Below are 14,702 nucleotides of genomic sequence, written 5' to 3'. Positions count from 1 at the left end.
ATTAAGAGAATTACTAATTTTTTACATAAATATTTATTTATAAATTATATATAAATATATATAATAATAAATTATATAATTATATATAATAATATATTTTCATCCTTAATGGGTGGGGATGGGGACGAATATCAAAATACCATACCCGCCCCGTACCCGATTTAAGAATCCGAATACTAAGGATCCCCATCCCCGTTACCCGTTTATACCCGTATATCTTCCCCGTTAGGGTCGAATACCCGTGGGTACCCTACCCGCTGGGGATTATTGCCATCCCTAACAGTCCCTCTATGGTTGTTCGAACCTACAAATAAAATGACGGGACAACTATATATGTTGGTCTTGTACGTACTGTCTATTATGACAACATCACCAAAGGCATTGTAGTCAAGAAGGGACTCACTATCCCTCCAAAACAAATTAGCAAGCCTCCCTTCCCAATTGGGGGTAAATCTACCAAAAAAATGACCTTCTTCACGTCCTTTCATTCTGAGCCAATCGATGGCAGACTCTGCATCGCCCCTCTTCATATTATTTTTTTTTCACTTCATCTAATTTGTTGTACAAATCTTTCAACATGAATCCAACAAACTCAGGACCCCCTGCTTAAAGCGCCATAAATTCATACGCAACACTAGTAGGCACCTGTGCCATTTGAAGAGATAGCACAACACAGACGTTATCCATAGTCACCTCCCTGCAAGATCGTAGAAACTGTCTCTCATACGGTTCAGCAACTTCGTGATTGTGGTCTGGCACAAAACTCACAACTTCGTACTCCATCGTGCGCCTATTCAATCTCACCTGAAAAACAGCCTCACAACCTGTTCTTGAATACTTAATTCCCCTCAGAGCAGTCTTCATCTTCTTCTTCTTCTTATTCAACGCGGTTGCGTCCTCACACTCTTCTTCTTTTTCATTGGCGGCTTCTTCAGTAACCAATTTGTCCGTCTCGTAAACTTTCTTTCGCTTTTTCTTGGCTGCACTATCTTCATAACCCTGTTTTGAACAACACCATGCCCTCCTCCTCACACATTCGACGTCATTGATTACTGCCTTGTCATGCTTAAAACACCTCCTACTAAACCCAACAACAAATGCATAATAGGCATAGAACTTGTCTGCTTCAGCCAAACTGCTAAAAATTATATCCTTCACGTCTTCAAATCTAAGCAACTTCATATTTTTTCCCTTCAAAGCGGCATACCATTCAGAGCTAAATACTGTTTCGTCTGTAATATCATCCGCTCCAACAGATTTTGAATTTCCATGTTCATCGCTTTTATCCCTTCCAACTTCTTGTTCCTCGATCAAAATCACCGGATCTTCCATAATTTCTAAGGTATCCTTCCATGCATCTTCAATCAAACAATCCTCATCCTCAGCTGAAATGACAATATTGTGGTACTTTTCGTCGCTGATTCGTCTAAGGTATCGGGTATACAATTAAGGTATCGGAGACCTGATTCGTCTCTCGTCCATCTCGACACCGTCATCCATATCTCTTCTCTTTAATCTGCAAAACAAAACATTCTCCGATCAGCTATTCAATCCCGATACGTAGCACCGAATTCGATTTCAGAGTTATCGGGTATACAATTAACTGTACACCACTTAAATCACCTGGTATACAACAGATCTGTTAAACCCAATAGCCTATCAGATATTCATCGCCTTTTATGAAATGTGATCTCCATCTTCCACTCATGAAACATATGCTCATATGGAAAAACACACGGTCACAATTTCAGTGTGCTCACAATGATAATCGCATCACTTCATGAGCTGTAGAACGTCCATACTTGCGGTGTATCGGGATCCCGTTTGGGTAGGCAACCTCAATCCACCATTTAGTCGATTCTGGTTCCTGCTTTCCTCTTTCCCTTCGATAACAAACACTCACTACAGCCCAGACACTCGACTTTTTTTACATCTGCTTACACGACAAAAATAAAATCTAATCCAAACCAAAATAAATATGTGTATTTACCTTCATAATCTTACCCCGTATTTACCCGAACCCCCAAATACTAACCCCGTATTTACCCGAACCCCCAAATATTAACCCCGTATTTACCCCAACCCTATACGTATCAGATAACCCACGTCTTGCCTCTGTTTCGTCGACACGTGGGCAGACATCTGGGTGCAGCACCCTCTGGGTACATTCTAGACGTCTCCATCAAAAATATACACATACTTTATTTTGAGAATCTGCAGCAATTATTCAGTATTTGCTGAGATTTTGAATCTTTTTTACATTAACCAATTGCTAATTAAACTCAACTTGCGATTAAAAAGTAAAATCTGGTAGTGGGCTAAGCGCAGTTTAATGATAAGGGATCAAAGCATAGGGTGAAAGTGAATAAGGAGAGCAGAAAAATAAGTGTGTTGGTCCCTAACATGAAGCCCCACCTTAGGCTTTATGGGCAAAGCATGAATGATGGCTGGTGACCGACCTTCTCTCTTTCTCTCTTTCTCTCTTTCCATTTTTTCCAATTCAATCCTCACAAAGCGGAAGTCAGCTCTCTCCAATCACCAATAACCCATCAAGTCTTTCTCGGACCAACCCTTAACATTCTTTCTCTTCCTTTTTTATCTTTTTCACAAAAACAATTTCATTTTCTTTTTGTTATTTTTTTTCCATGACAAAAATAAACAAAAAGAAAAACAAACAATCTCAATCAAACCCAGAAAAGGAGTGATCAAACTAGGATACATTGTCACACAATATACAAACAAAAACACACAGCACAATGAGCACATGCCAGTAGTAGAAGAAGAAGAAACAAGTCCTACCAATCCAAAGGTACTTGCTTTTCATTTCCTTTCATGTCATTCCTTCTTACCTTATATTTTCACCGTTCATACATTTACCTCTGCCATCAAACCCAATTGGTACTTTGGTAGATTTTAATTCACAGACCAAATAAATGCCACCAAACAAAAGAATCATTACCTGACTTTTGCAGTAAAGCTCTCACCTTTATCCTTTCTACTCTAGGTGATTTTTACCCAAAGTTGTAACCATTCCCTCCAAACAAGTTTAACTTGGAGAAACCCTAGAATTAATAAATAAAAAATAAAAAAAGCAGAATAATTAAATTATAATAATGTTCCGCTTATTTTTAAATTATAATAATGTTGAATAATGAAGTAATTGAATAAGAGGAATTTACAGTTCATCAGTGCTCTTCTATTCTCTTTTGTTGCCGTTAGTGATAAGCACGCCTGGCAACTCATCATTCCCTCCAACCTTCCCTCCCTTTCTCTCTCCTCACTTTTCTCTCATTCTTCTTCTTCTTTCTCTCTCTAACCCATTTCTTCATTCTTCTTCTTCTTTCTCTTGCCCCCACTTTTACTCTGTTTTCGTTTCAGCTTTGTTCCCCAACATTTCACTTTATCAATTTTCTATTTTTTTCCTGAAAAATTTGTTGAATTATTCATCTCTGTGAATTTTGTGCGTTAGATTGGATCTGGGTTCTGCTCAGTTTGGACTCTGATTGGGTTTTTCTGCGTCATTGACTACCAGGTATGATAAAGATTCAAACTTTCCATATTGGGTTTCTTCCATTTTTGTTTTTTCTTTTTGTTGATTGGGTTTGTGAGTTGAGGTTTCATTTTGCTGAGTTCAATGCGGTGAACCCATTTTTACATGGTTGGTAGTGATCGGTAGGTGTGAAGTTTTGGTCTTTCTGTGTGTTTTACTCTGTTGTTGATGATGTGGGTTTGATCGGGTTGGTGTGTTCATGATTGAGTTTTTCAGTGATCTATGAGACATGGCCGTGTTTTGTTGCTGGATTTCAGCTGAGCATTTGATGTTTGCTATTGTTTGAATATGATTTTCTTTTCGTTTCCATGAATTTTAGTGCTTGAATTTATAAATTGTGTGGTCCCGAAATTCGAGACTTGGAATTCGTGAGTATTGTGTCATGGTTTTTGGAATTTTGGGTTTCTGGGATTAGTTGAACTTTAATTGTTGTTAACTCGTGACCCATTTGATAATTAGGACTGATGTGCTTGTGTGCTACTCCATGTGCGCTGGCACATGTGTTGAATTGTTAGCTGGAAGTACATCTTTGACTCTCTCTGTGTGTATTTGCACTATTCATCTGTGTTTGCATTCTGAAATGGGGTCTTGTACATGGAACATGGTTTTGTGTTTTGATTAATCTTTCCTACCACCATCGCCCTGTTTAGTGCTTCATCAATGGCTACGTGTGTATGTGGTACATTCATTTCCTGTGAATCACTCTCTTTCATTTCACCTTTTGAAATACAAATACTTAGTTTCTCAGTATTATGTAATGCATGTTGAGCAAAAGGTGTAGAGCTGAATAGATAGCTCTATTAGTGAGTTGCATTGTGCAGCCTACTGATGAGGTTCAAATTTTATGGTAAACTAAGCTTCACATTGCACATATCATGCAAGAAACATACAATGGGTATTTTTTTTTTTTTCCCTCTTCCATGAGGTTCTACTTGACTCTATGTTATGGCTATAACGCTCACATTGTAGTTCACACATTGTTTCAGGCTCATTTGGCTCCAAACATTTATCCAAAATTGTGGATAACTCAATAGATAAAGCTGCAGACACAAAATGGCTGTTTCCATGAGAGATTTGGATCCAGCTTTCCACGGAGCTGGACAAAAGGCGTATCCTTTATCTTATGAAATGTTAAGGACCCTTACAGTTCTTATCATTGTAGTTTGGATTTCTTTTTAATCACTGCAGTTTACAATTTATAGGGTGACAAAAGATAATACAGCAACTATAACCATAGTTCTGCTGCTACTGTCATTTTGCTTCCATTCTGTTCTTTTTCATTTTGGATTTATATGGGTTTTGGTTTTAATCTTCTTCTTAGCAATGTTTCTGTTATGTTTCACCTTGACAATGAATAGTGGACTGGAAATATGGCGCATTGAAAACTTTTGTCCTGTTAGTGTCCCACAATCCTCTCATGGAAAGTTTTTTATGGGCGACTCTTATGTGATCTTGAAAGTAAGTGATTAAGCCTGATTAAACTCATTTATACTGAAATGTCCAGGAGCTATCTTTTTGGTAACCAATCCTTAAAAGTTTTACTGCTTCGCTTGCTTTTTAAGTGATACACATTATACAACAGCAAGGGTATATGGAATATACGTCAATGTCACTGTGTTTCTTTATTCTTTTGACTAATATTCTCATATATTTTACTTGTAATTAAGCACTTGATATTTTGAGGTTTTCATTAATTTGAGGCCTTTACCTTTACCACTCAGACAACAGCCTCAAAGAGTGGTGCCTTGCGACATGATATCCATTATTGGCTTGGTAAAGATACTTCTCAGGTAAACTGTACTGTATTCCTTGTTCAAGTTATCAACTGGGATATTGCTATAAAAAAGAATTCCTGGCATATCTTTCTGATATAGTAATCATTTGAAACAGGATGAAGCAGGCACTGCAGCCATCAAGACAGTTGAATTAGATGCAGCTCTTGGAGGACGTGCTGTTCAGTATCGTGAAGTACAGGGTCACGAAACTGCTAAGTTTCTATCTTATTTTAAACCGTGTATCATACCTCAAGAAGGTGGAATTGCATCTGGGTTTAAACATGCTGAGGCTGAAGAACACACAACACGGTTGTATGTTTGCAAAGGAAAACATGTCGTCCATGTCAAAGAGGCAAGCCTATGTGCACAAATTCTCTGCTCAGGATGGATAAATCTCATTATATATATATATATTTATGTACATAATCGTACATAATCATATATTCTAACATGTGTGCATAATATGTGAATGATATCGTACATATTCATATATTGTATATGTGTGTGTGTATTATTTATGTATATAATATAACACATGTATATACTATTATCTGCATAATATGTGTGCAAGTACGCATAGGCCATTCATTAGGCATGCATGTGTGTGCGTATTTTTATTTAGATATATCACATTTAAATGCAATTATGTGCATAATATGTATGCAAGTATGCATAGGACATACATAGTTTTATTTTCCTTTGAAGTCATTTTTTTGTTTGTTTGATTACAGGTTTCTTTTGCTCGATCTTCACTCAACCATGACGACATTTTTATTCTGGACACCAAGTCTAAAATTTTTCAGTTTAATGGTTCCAACTCATCCATTCAAGAAAGGGCAAAGGCTTTAGAAGTTGTTCAGTACATTAAAGACACGTATCACGACGGAAGGTGTGACATAGCTTCCATTGGTAAGTCAAACGCGTTGGCGGGAAGCTAAATGATGATCATCGACTTTAATTATTCTCTCTCTGAGTCAGTCTACATGGCTTTCTTGTAGAGGACGGAAAGTTGATGGCGGATGCTGATACTGGAGAATTCTGGGCCTTATTTGGTGGCTTTGCTCCACTTCCGAGGAAAACAGCCAATGATGAAGATAAAATTTTTGATTCTCATACTACTACGCTACTTCGGTAATTTCCCATCTCAACTTATCCTTTGCTATTAGGTATAGTCTCAAAATAATCATATCTGCGCTAATACAAAATTTCCTTTCCCATTTGAAGTCCCCTCTCTTTGTTTTTAAAAAGATAAGTATATTCAGAGTATTTACAAATGTACTTATGTATGTACGCCTCCGTTTTTTGCTTCTAACTTTATTGATCCAGTACAAGGAATCTTGTTTTTTTTTTTTTTTTTTTTTTTCTTGCAAAAGAAACTGAGATAGCATATTGAGTACCTCAGTTAATTTATTGAAGTTGGAAGAAGCAGTTGAATTTTAAAATCCCATTATACTGTAGTTCTGACATAATGATAATTGCCTTTTAGCGTTGATAAAGGGAAGGCAGAACCGGTTGGGGCAGATTCTCTGACAAGGGAATTACTAGAAACAAGTAAATGCTATCTGTTAGACTGTGGGCTGGAAGTGTTTGTTTGGATGGGGAGAAACACATCTCTTGATGAGAGGAGGAGTGCAAGTGAAGCTGCAGAAGTACAAATCCTTGCCGTTTTCTCTTTTTTGTTATATAAACTTTACTTTCTTCAACATTTGTATTTCATAATGATTTGAATTCTGAAGAACCTTCATATTACCTTGATCTCATCATATAGGAGTTGGTACGTGGTCCTGATCGGTCAAAATCCCACATGATTCGTGTTATTGAGGGATTTGAGACTGTAATGTTTAAGTCCAAATTCGATACATGGCCTGAAGCAGTTGAAGTAGCAGTGTCAGAGGATGGTAGGGGCAAGGTTGCAGGTCAGTCGGTGAATTTGTTTACTTCTGAATTTTCTTGTTTTATTTTCAATGGTACATTGCTAATATTTCTAAGATAATAATCATCAAAAAGAAAAGCATAATTTTATTACTGTTGTTTTGGTTGTTCTTATAGCACTTCTGAAGCGTCAAGGGGTTAATGTGAAGGGTCTGTTGAAAGCTGATCCTGTAAAAGAAGAACCTCAACCATACATTGATTGCACAGGAAATCTGCAGGTGCTGTATCTGTATCTATGATAATCTGTTGATTGACTCGTTAGTTCAAAAGTCTGAACTGACTAATAGTTGACTTCTTAACTATATATTCGCCTCTGACCATTCTTGCTATTAATTTAAACTCTTTCTGGAAAATTTTACTCATGGTAATACTCATCTTTGTGCTAGAATTATGAATATGACCTCAAGAAAACTTGTTGGTTATTTATGCTAATGACCAGTTGGTCTTTGCTTGGCAGGTTTGGCGAGTGAATGGCCAGGAAAAGATTCTTCTTCCTGCTTCTGATCAATCAAAAATTTATAGCGGAGATTGCTATATCTTCCAGTACTCGTATCCAGGAGAAGATAAAGAAGAACACCTGATAGGAACATGGTTTGGAAAACAGAGTGTTGAGGTAATAATTTGCCGAGAGTGTTATCTTTTGGCATCATCTTCATATTATTGTGATATATTTCTCACAATTAGTGCCTTTAGCATTATGGACATTGGAAGTACGAAACAGTTTAAATAACTTTTTATTTTTATATTTCAAAATAATATTAGATTTGCATAAACACAGTAGTATATTGGGTTCCCTCATCAACTCAAAAGAGACTGACCGGATAAGTAAAATATAAGGTTTTAAAGCTTTATAAGTGAATGCCTTTCTTTGGTATACTATATTCAACTCACAGATCCAATAAAAACTTGTATTTCTACAGGAATCCTTTATTGCTGTTGAGGTTTCTCCCGAGTGAAAGGATAACCAAAAAATCTGAATTCATGGAAATACCCTTAGTCTGAAAAAAAAAAATTTGATGGAAATGTCTAGAAAAATATCAGATATCGATGGAAGTTTTATCAAAATTTGGATAAAGTTGTATTATCAGCTAAAAATATTGGAAAAAGGTTTAGGGTTTAGGGATAGGACATCAACTCATCAAAATTATATCTTTATAACAAAGTTCACCTTCTCTTTCTACAAGACGCATTTGTGTGTACATGAGTTCGAAATATGTATCTTTATAATGCAAATGCATCTAGATTTCATGTCTGGTTGAAGGGTTACTAATTATGAATTACAACTGAAAATAGGAAGAAAGAGCATCAGCTATTTCACTTGCAAGCAACATGGTCGCATCAATGAAGTTTCTGCCAGCGCAGGTAGTGTCTAAACTGTTAATGCTGTTTTAGTAATTAATTGTCCTTATTTCTTTTTCTTACTTACTGGTGGTATTTTTTGTAATAATTTCTAGGCTCGCATCTATGAAGGAAAGGAACCAATTCAGTTCTATTCAATCTTCCAAAGCTTAATTGTTCTGAAGGTTTGTAAACTATATCATACAATCTCGGATAATACAAAGATCATTAAGAAATTTATTTCCTTATTCAACATTATACTCAATTGCCTGTTTTTAACTAACCCCTAGAGCACACCTATGTGAAATCTCACAGGGCGGTCTAAGTGATGGCTACAAAAAGTATGTTGCGGAGAAGGAAGTTCCAGATGACACATATCAAGAAGATGGTGTTGCTTTATTTCGTGTCCAGGGATCTGGACCTGATAATATGCAAGCAATTCAAGTTGAAGCAGTAAGTCCTTTTTATTTTTTATTTTCCTTTTCTTGTTTGCATATGATACCTGTAGACTACAGTGTTTGAGTTTCTTTGTGTGTGCATAACTACTTATTCCTGTCCTGTATATGGAAGTTACTGAGCCCTATTTTATCTAATTCCTTTATCCACTTCTATCAGGTTGCATCATCTTTGAATTCCGCCTACTGTTATATATTACACAGTGGCTCAACTGTCTTTACATGGTCTGGAAGCCTTGCAACCACAGATGACCAGGAACTTGTTGAGAGGCAGCTGGATCTAATAAAGGTCTGACATGCTCAATGTTTTCTCTTAGTCATTAAAACAAGCTATAGATATACCGCCTAATGGAAGTTATTTGCGTGTACGTATCTGTAATGGGAAAAGGGCTAGTACGATTTTCAGTATGCATCATTGTGCACTCCTGCATTTCCACAAATGTGCTCTATGTGCATGTGTTGTGGTGGAGAGTGCTTTCAGTTCTTTTGTTTGTTTTCTCTGTGAAGAATTCGTCATTAACTTTTCACAACTCAATCTCCTTAATCTGAATAGTTATTCCTTGCCAATTGTCTACAGCCAAATCTTCAGACGAAACCACAAAAGGAAAATTCCGAATCTGAACAGTTTTGGGATTTGTTAGGAGCAAAGGCCGAGTATTCCGGCCAAAAGATTGTAAGAGATGCAGAAAGTGATCCTCGCCTATTTTCCTGTGTTTTCTCAAATGGTATGAAATTTTCTGATGGGCGGTGAAGTTTTCATATATTCTAATTTTATTTACAATCTAGTTTACACCATGATGTGTTTTAACTTTTCTTCTTTCTGTTCTTTTGATGCGACCACATTGCACGTCAATCTTCAGAGAATCTAAAGGTACATTGTTTGTTCTATCATTTCCAGTCCTTGAGTTTCCTTTTTTCTTATAATATAATGCTTCATACTAGCTTTGCTTCAAAATTTGCAAACTTCATATATTAGGTTTTAATCTTCAAAAAAGTAACTTACATATATATTTTAGTATCAAACTCCTGGTGTCATTATGTCTGAGACTTGATGTGTAAGTGACCTTTTTATGTCCAGAAACAGTAATTGACGGCTGTATCCATATCTGCATGACCATTCAGCTTAAAATTTACATGAAATTGAGGCTTTTTTCTTTTGCATCAAGTTATGTGATCATTTGGATGTATTTTTGCATGCAGTTTTAATTGAAGTTATTGGCGCAGGTAGTGGAGATATATAATTTCACCCAGGATGATTTGATGACTGAAGATATATTCATCTTGGATTGTCACTCTGATATCTTTGTTTGGGTTGGCGAAGAAGTCAACTCCAAAGATAAAATGCATGCTTTAACTATCGGGGAGGTACGATTATTGAACTAAGCGCAATAGCTGTATTTTGAATGGCTAGTATTTTAGTACCAAAATATGAATTTCAGTTTAATGTGCGCCACTTGGACATTGTCAACTATTTTTGTTATGAATTGTAGAGTGCGGCTATGGGGACCTCCAAATTTGCTCACTTGACCTCACTTTATTATGAATTATTAAATGACATATTTATCCTCTTATACAATGACTACTAAGGACACTGATTAAACAAAAAGTAATATTACATTTATTCTCTCTAAACTTTCTAATTCAAAATAATACCATGATGGATTGCATATTATTATTTTCCTTATTGATTTTTATTTTCTAGTTTTATCACATACTTATTAAAGTATTTATATATTTATATTATCATACATGTCACATGCATATACAAAGTGAAAATTTTTTACAAAAATTATGATCTATCAATTATTTATAAAAAAAAGTAAATATTTTTACAAATTATGATCTATCAATTATCAATTATTAAAATAATTTATCATCATGAGTATAAAAACAAAAAATATAAACTTACAAAAAAAATAGTATATGTAAAATAGAAATACAAAAGTAATAAAAATATAGAATAGTTCATGTAAGAACATTCATTTGATGATCGATAAATAAAATTTGAGACACAATCCTTATTTTTTTTAATATTTAAGAGAATAGTATTCTTTATGATTCGAATGAACTTTTCTTGAAAATTGATGTCATTGAAAATTATTTCTTACAATTTGATCAAAAAATGAATGTCTAGTGACATTTTATGCAAAATAAAAAAAATACAAAAAATAAAGAAAATTAAGAAATCAAGGTCGGGAATGGATGTTCGCATGCAAAAAGAAAAAAAAGAATTGGAGGTATAGTGAGTGAATAAGAGGTGTAATGAGTAATATATTAATATATATGTGAATTACAAAAACAAGGCTATTTTAGGAATTTGAAAGGAGGTCCAATGAGAAAATGTTTGTATTTAAAAGTAAAATGGAGGTGTAGAGAGAATGAGAGGTACACTGAGCAAATTTGGAGGTCTCAATAGCCGCACTCATTAACATTTCATTAATCTGTTTGCAAAATTTGTTTACTCTGTTTGAATTATATCTTTCTTAGCATTTTTTTCAACTTTCTACAGAGACTTGTTCTGACCTCAGTATGTGATATTAGTTCTGAACTGGTCCTATCTCTTACTTTTCCTAATATTACTGTTTTTTTTTTTTTTTTTTTTGCAATCTCTTTGTTCTGACAGAAATTTCTTGAGCGTGATTTTCTTATGGAAAAATTATCTCATGAAGCTCCAATATATATCATCATGGAAGGAAGTGAGCCACCTTTCTTCACACGCTTCTTCACCTGGGACTCTGCAAAGTCTAATGTGAGTGACTTGTAAAATTGTCGATGCAACATGAATTCTTTTCGAAGTTCTGACCTGTCTCTTTTATTTCTGGCTCAGATGCATGGAAATTCATTCCAACGAAAACTTACTATAGTGAAGCATGGGCGATCTCCAGTTGTAGATGTAAGCATTCTTGTCAGTTTTGATCCTGATCATAAGTACATGCACCTGAAATCACTTGATTATATGTTGTTGCTGATATCGATCAATAACTCGATGACAGACCAGTATGATATTTTGATGTGTCCCAAAAGTCTATGTGCATAATTTCTATGTGAGATCTTATAGAGAAAATGATGTAAATATCTATGGTTTTCTGGTTCTTTGCTCATTCCTAGAGTTCGTAGTAGATTATTTTTTCCCTAGAGTTCTAAGAAATATTGAGTATGACCTGTGATTATTCCATAGGCACACCTCATGGAATAATGGTTCCCTAACTTATTGTGTGATATTACTGGGAGAATAATCTATCTAGGGGTTTATGTCCTGTGCTCTTTTCTGAAGTCCAATATTTTGGCTCCAACATATAGTTTTATCTGAAATTGTCTGTCAACATAAATCTAGATGAGATGTGGTATTGTTCTGGATCCAGTATATGATTTAGGAGTAGTTCAATTAAATCCATGTCTGTTTCAAATTCTTCTCTCTTTAAGTGTTCTGTAGCTAGTGTGTATGAAATTTTTGTCTGTACTCGATGCAAGTTTGAGTCTGCACTTGCAATTCTCACATCTTATTGCCAGATTGGTGATTAACAAACATGTATTCTCTGATTAAATATATAATGCATGATTAGAAACCCAAACGAAGAACACCCGTATCTTATGGTGGGAGGTCTAGTGTGCCAGAAAAATCACAGCGTTCCAGAAGCATGTCTTTCAGCCCTGACCGAGTACGTGTTAGGGGCAGGTCTCCAGCTTTCAATGCACTGGCTGCTACTTTTGAGAGTAATAATGCGAGGAACCTTTCAACTCCACCCCCAATGGTTAGAAAATCCCAACTGTATCCAAAATCTGTGACCCCAGATACATCAAAAGTGGCTTCAAAATCATCAGCTATAGCAGCACTCACTGCTGGATTTGAAAAAAAAGAAAACAATATACCAAGATCACCTAAAGGTAAATGGGTTAAGCTCCTTAAAGTTAGATTAGAAATTCTTGCATTCAGTTGTTAAAAGATGCATAGTTTAAAGCACCTTTTTAATGGATGAAGTGAGTGCAGGACCTCCCAAAGCAAAATCAGAGACAAATAACAAGGAGACTTGTATGGGCAGCAAAATGGAATCCCTCACGATAGAGGAAGATGTAAAAGAGGGTGAAGCAGAAGACGAAGGTCTTCCTGTTCACCCATATCAACGCGTTAAAACAACATCAACAGATCCTGTTGCAGATATTGATGTGACAAAACGAGAGGTAATAAATTGAAGTTCATTGTACTGATTATATACTTTTAAGTTTCCATCTTGAACTCTGTCCTTGTATGGCACAAGCAGATTTACTTGTCATCAGAAGAGTTCAGGGAGCATCTTGGGATGGCAAAGGATGCTTTCTATAAGTTACCCAAGTGGAAGCAGAACAAGCTTAAAATGGCCGTTCAACTATTTTGAAGCTTCTCGTGCTCTTCATTTTCTTCAGCTTCCTGCAGCTTATGTTGCATGTATTGGAATGCTTCCCACCAAAACTGTACAGCTCTTGCGAAAATATCAATTTGATTATCTTACACTAGCAACCGGGGAAGCATTCTAATTACAGTGCTCATCTTATTCTTCCTGCAGTGGCAGTACTCAATTTCTCAGGAGTGAAAGGGACAGCATCAGTGCATTTTTAGCTGCTTCTGCTCCCAAGAAGCTTATTTTCATGATTGGACAGAAACACTTTTTTTTCTCGTCACTTTCCCCCTTTTTTGGCCTTGTTGAGCTGGTTTGAATGTCTAGGTTTGCATTTTTCCATAAGTTAGCTGCTTGGTATTATTCTTTGGTCACAGGTTTGTTGTGAGCTTGCAGTTTTGCCTTTCCTTCTCATTTTTTATTCAAAAATTGATTTTTTTTTCTTTGAGGGTTCAACATCTGATTTGAGTAGAGCAATTAGGGGGCATGCAGATGCATGCTTAGGTTGTATTGAGACTCTGAGGAATGGAAGTGTGTACAGCAGTGTAAAAACCAATTGGCTCCTATTTTGACAATAAAGTGTGACTTTTCTCCCTTCCTCTTCTATAGACTTCAGTATTTATTTTGTTAGCAAGCTTTTGATTGCATAAAAGAACCATTTGTTGCCTCAAAAAAATAAAAACCATTTGCGAAGTTTTGAATGATTAGACTTTGTATGCATGTCTTGTATGTATAATTAAGCGTTCTCTATTGATCAACCATTACATATTGTGATATGTGATCCAGTCTACCAGATGGATGCTTCTGTGACTTCGTAGGAAAAAAATGAAAAAGAAAAACAGCAATACATGAATGAATCAAATGCATTTTCCTGTCTCACCTCTTTGTTTTTTTATTTCGTCAAGTAATCTCACATCTCCCCCTCATCCATACGAAACCCTACGTGGGTTTTCAACGTTGTGTAAAAAGGACTACCAAAAGAGACAGTTCTGTAAAGGACTACCGATCATCTCAATTTATTTATTAATTAATTAATTTTTTTTTTTTTTGTTAGTTCTACTAAATACGTACATGAGATGACACAGGATGATATGTGACATTTTTAGTGAGATGAATTGCATATGATGATTTGTGTAAAATAGTTTTCGCAGAGTAATACATAAATCTCTACACCAACTCTCGTGGTAAACCCTAGTCTCTCTAGCAGCGCTCCTCTTCGTGCTCACTCTAATGGTGAACACTTGTGGCGGGGACAAAGCACACAGCTCCGGTCGCGTAA

At 35.7% G+C, this 14,702-nt stretch overlaps 1 protein-coding gene across 1 annotated transcript; it reads left to right on the top strand.

The window, feature by feature from the left end:
* Positions 1–4,603: 4,603 nt before the first annotated feature.
* LOC101311176 (villin-4-like) lies at positions 4,604–14,016 on the top strand. The gene is made up of 22 exons (XM_004296417.1): positions 4,604–4,659; positions 4,909–5,008; positions 5,272–5,340; positions 5,441–5,677; positions 6,057–6,234; positions 6,324–6,456; positions 6,812–6,974; positions 7,094–7,241; positions 7,375–7,475; positions 7,715–7,870; positions 8,551–8,619; positions 8,712–8,780; positions 8,911–9,048; positions 9,211–9,339; positions 9,628–9,775; positions 9,911–9,921; positions 10,275–10,415; positions 11,674–11,799; positions 11,878–11,943; positions 12,614–12,935; positions 13,039–13,229; positions 13,310–14,016. The coding sequence occupies exons 1-22, from the start codon at positions 4,604–4,606 to the stop codon at positions 13,421–13,423; spliced, it is 2,865 nt and encodes a 954-aa protein (XP_004296465.1). The 3' UTR covers positions 13,424–14,016.
* The last annotated feature ends 686 nt before the right edge of the window (positions 14,017–14,702 follow it).

The sequence above is a fragment of the Fragaria vesca genome, linkage group LG4 (genome assembly GCF_000184155.1).
Source record: "Fragaria vesca subsp. vesca linkage group LG4, FraVesHawaii_1.0, whole genome shotgun sequence".
NCBI lineage: Eukaryota > Viridiplantae > Streptophyta > Magnoliopsida > Rosales > Rosaceae > Fragaria > Fragaria vesca.
This window is presented reverse-complemented; position numbering and strand designations above follow the sequence as displayed.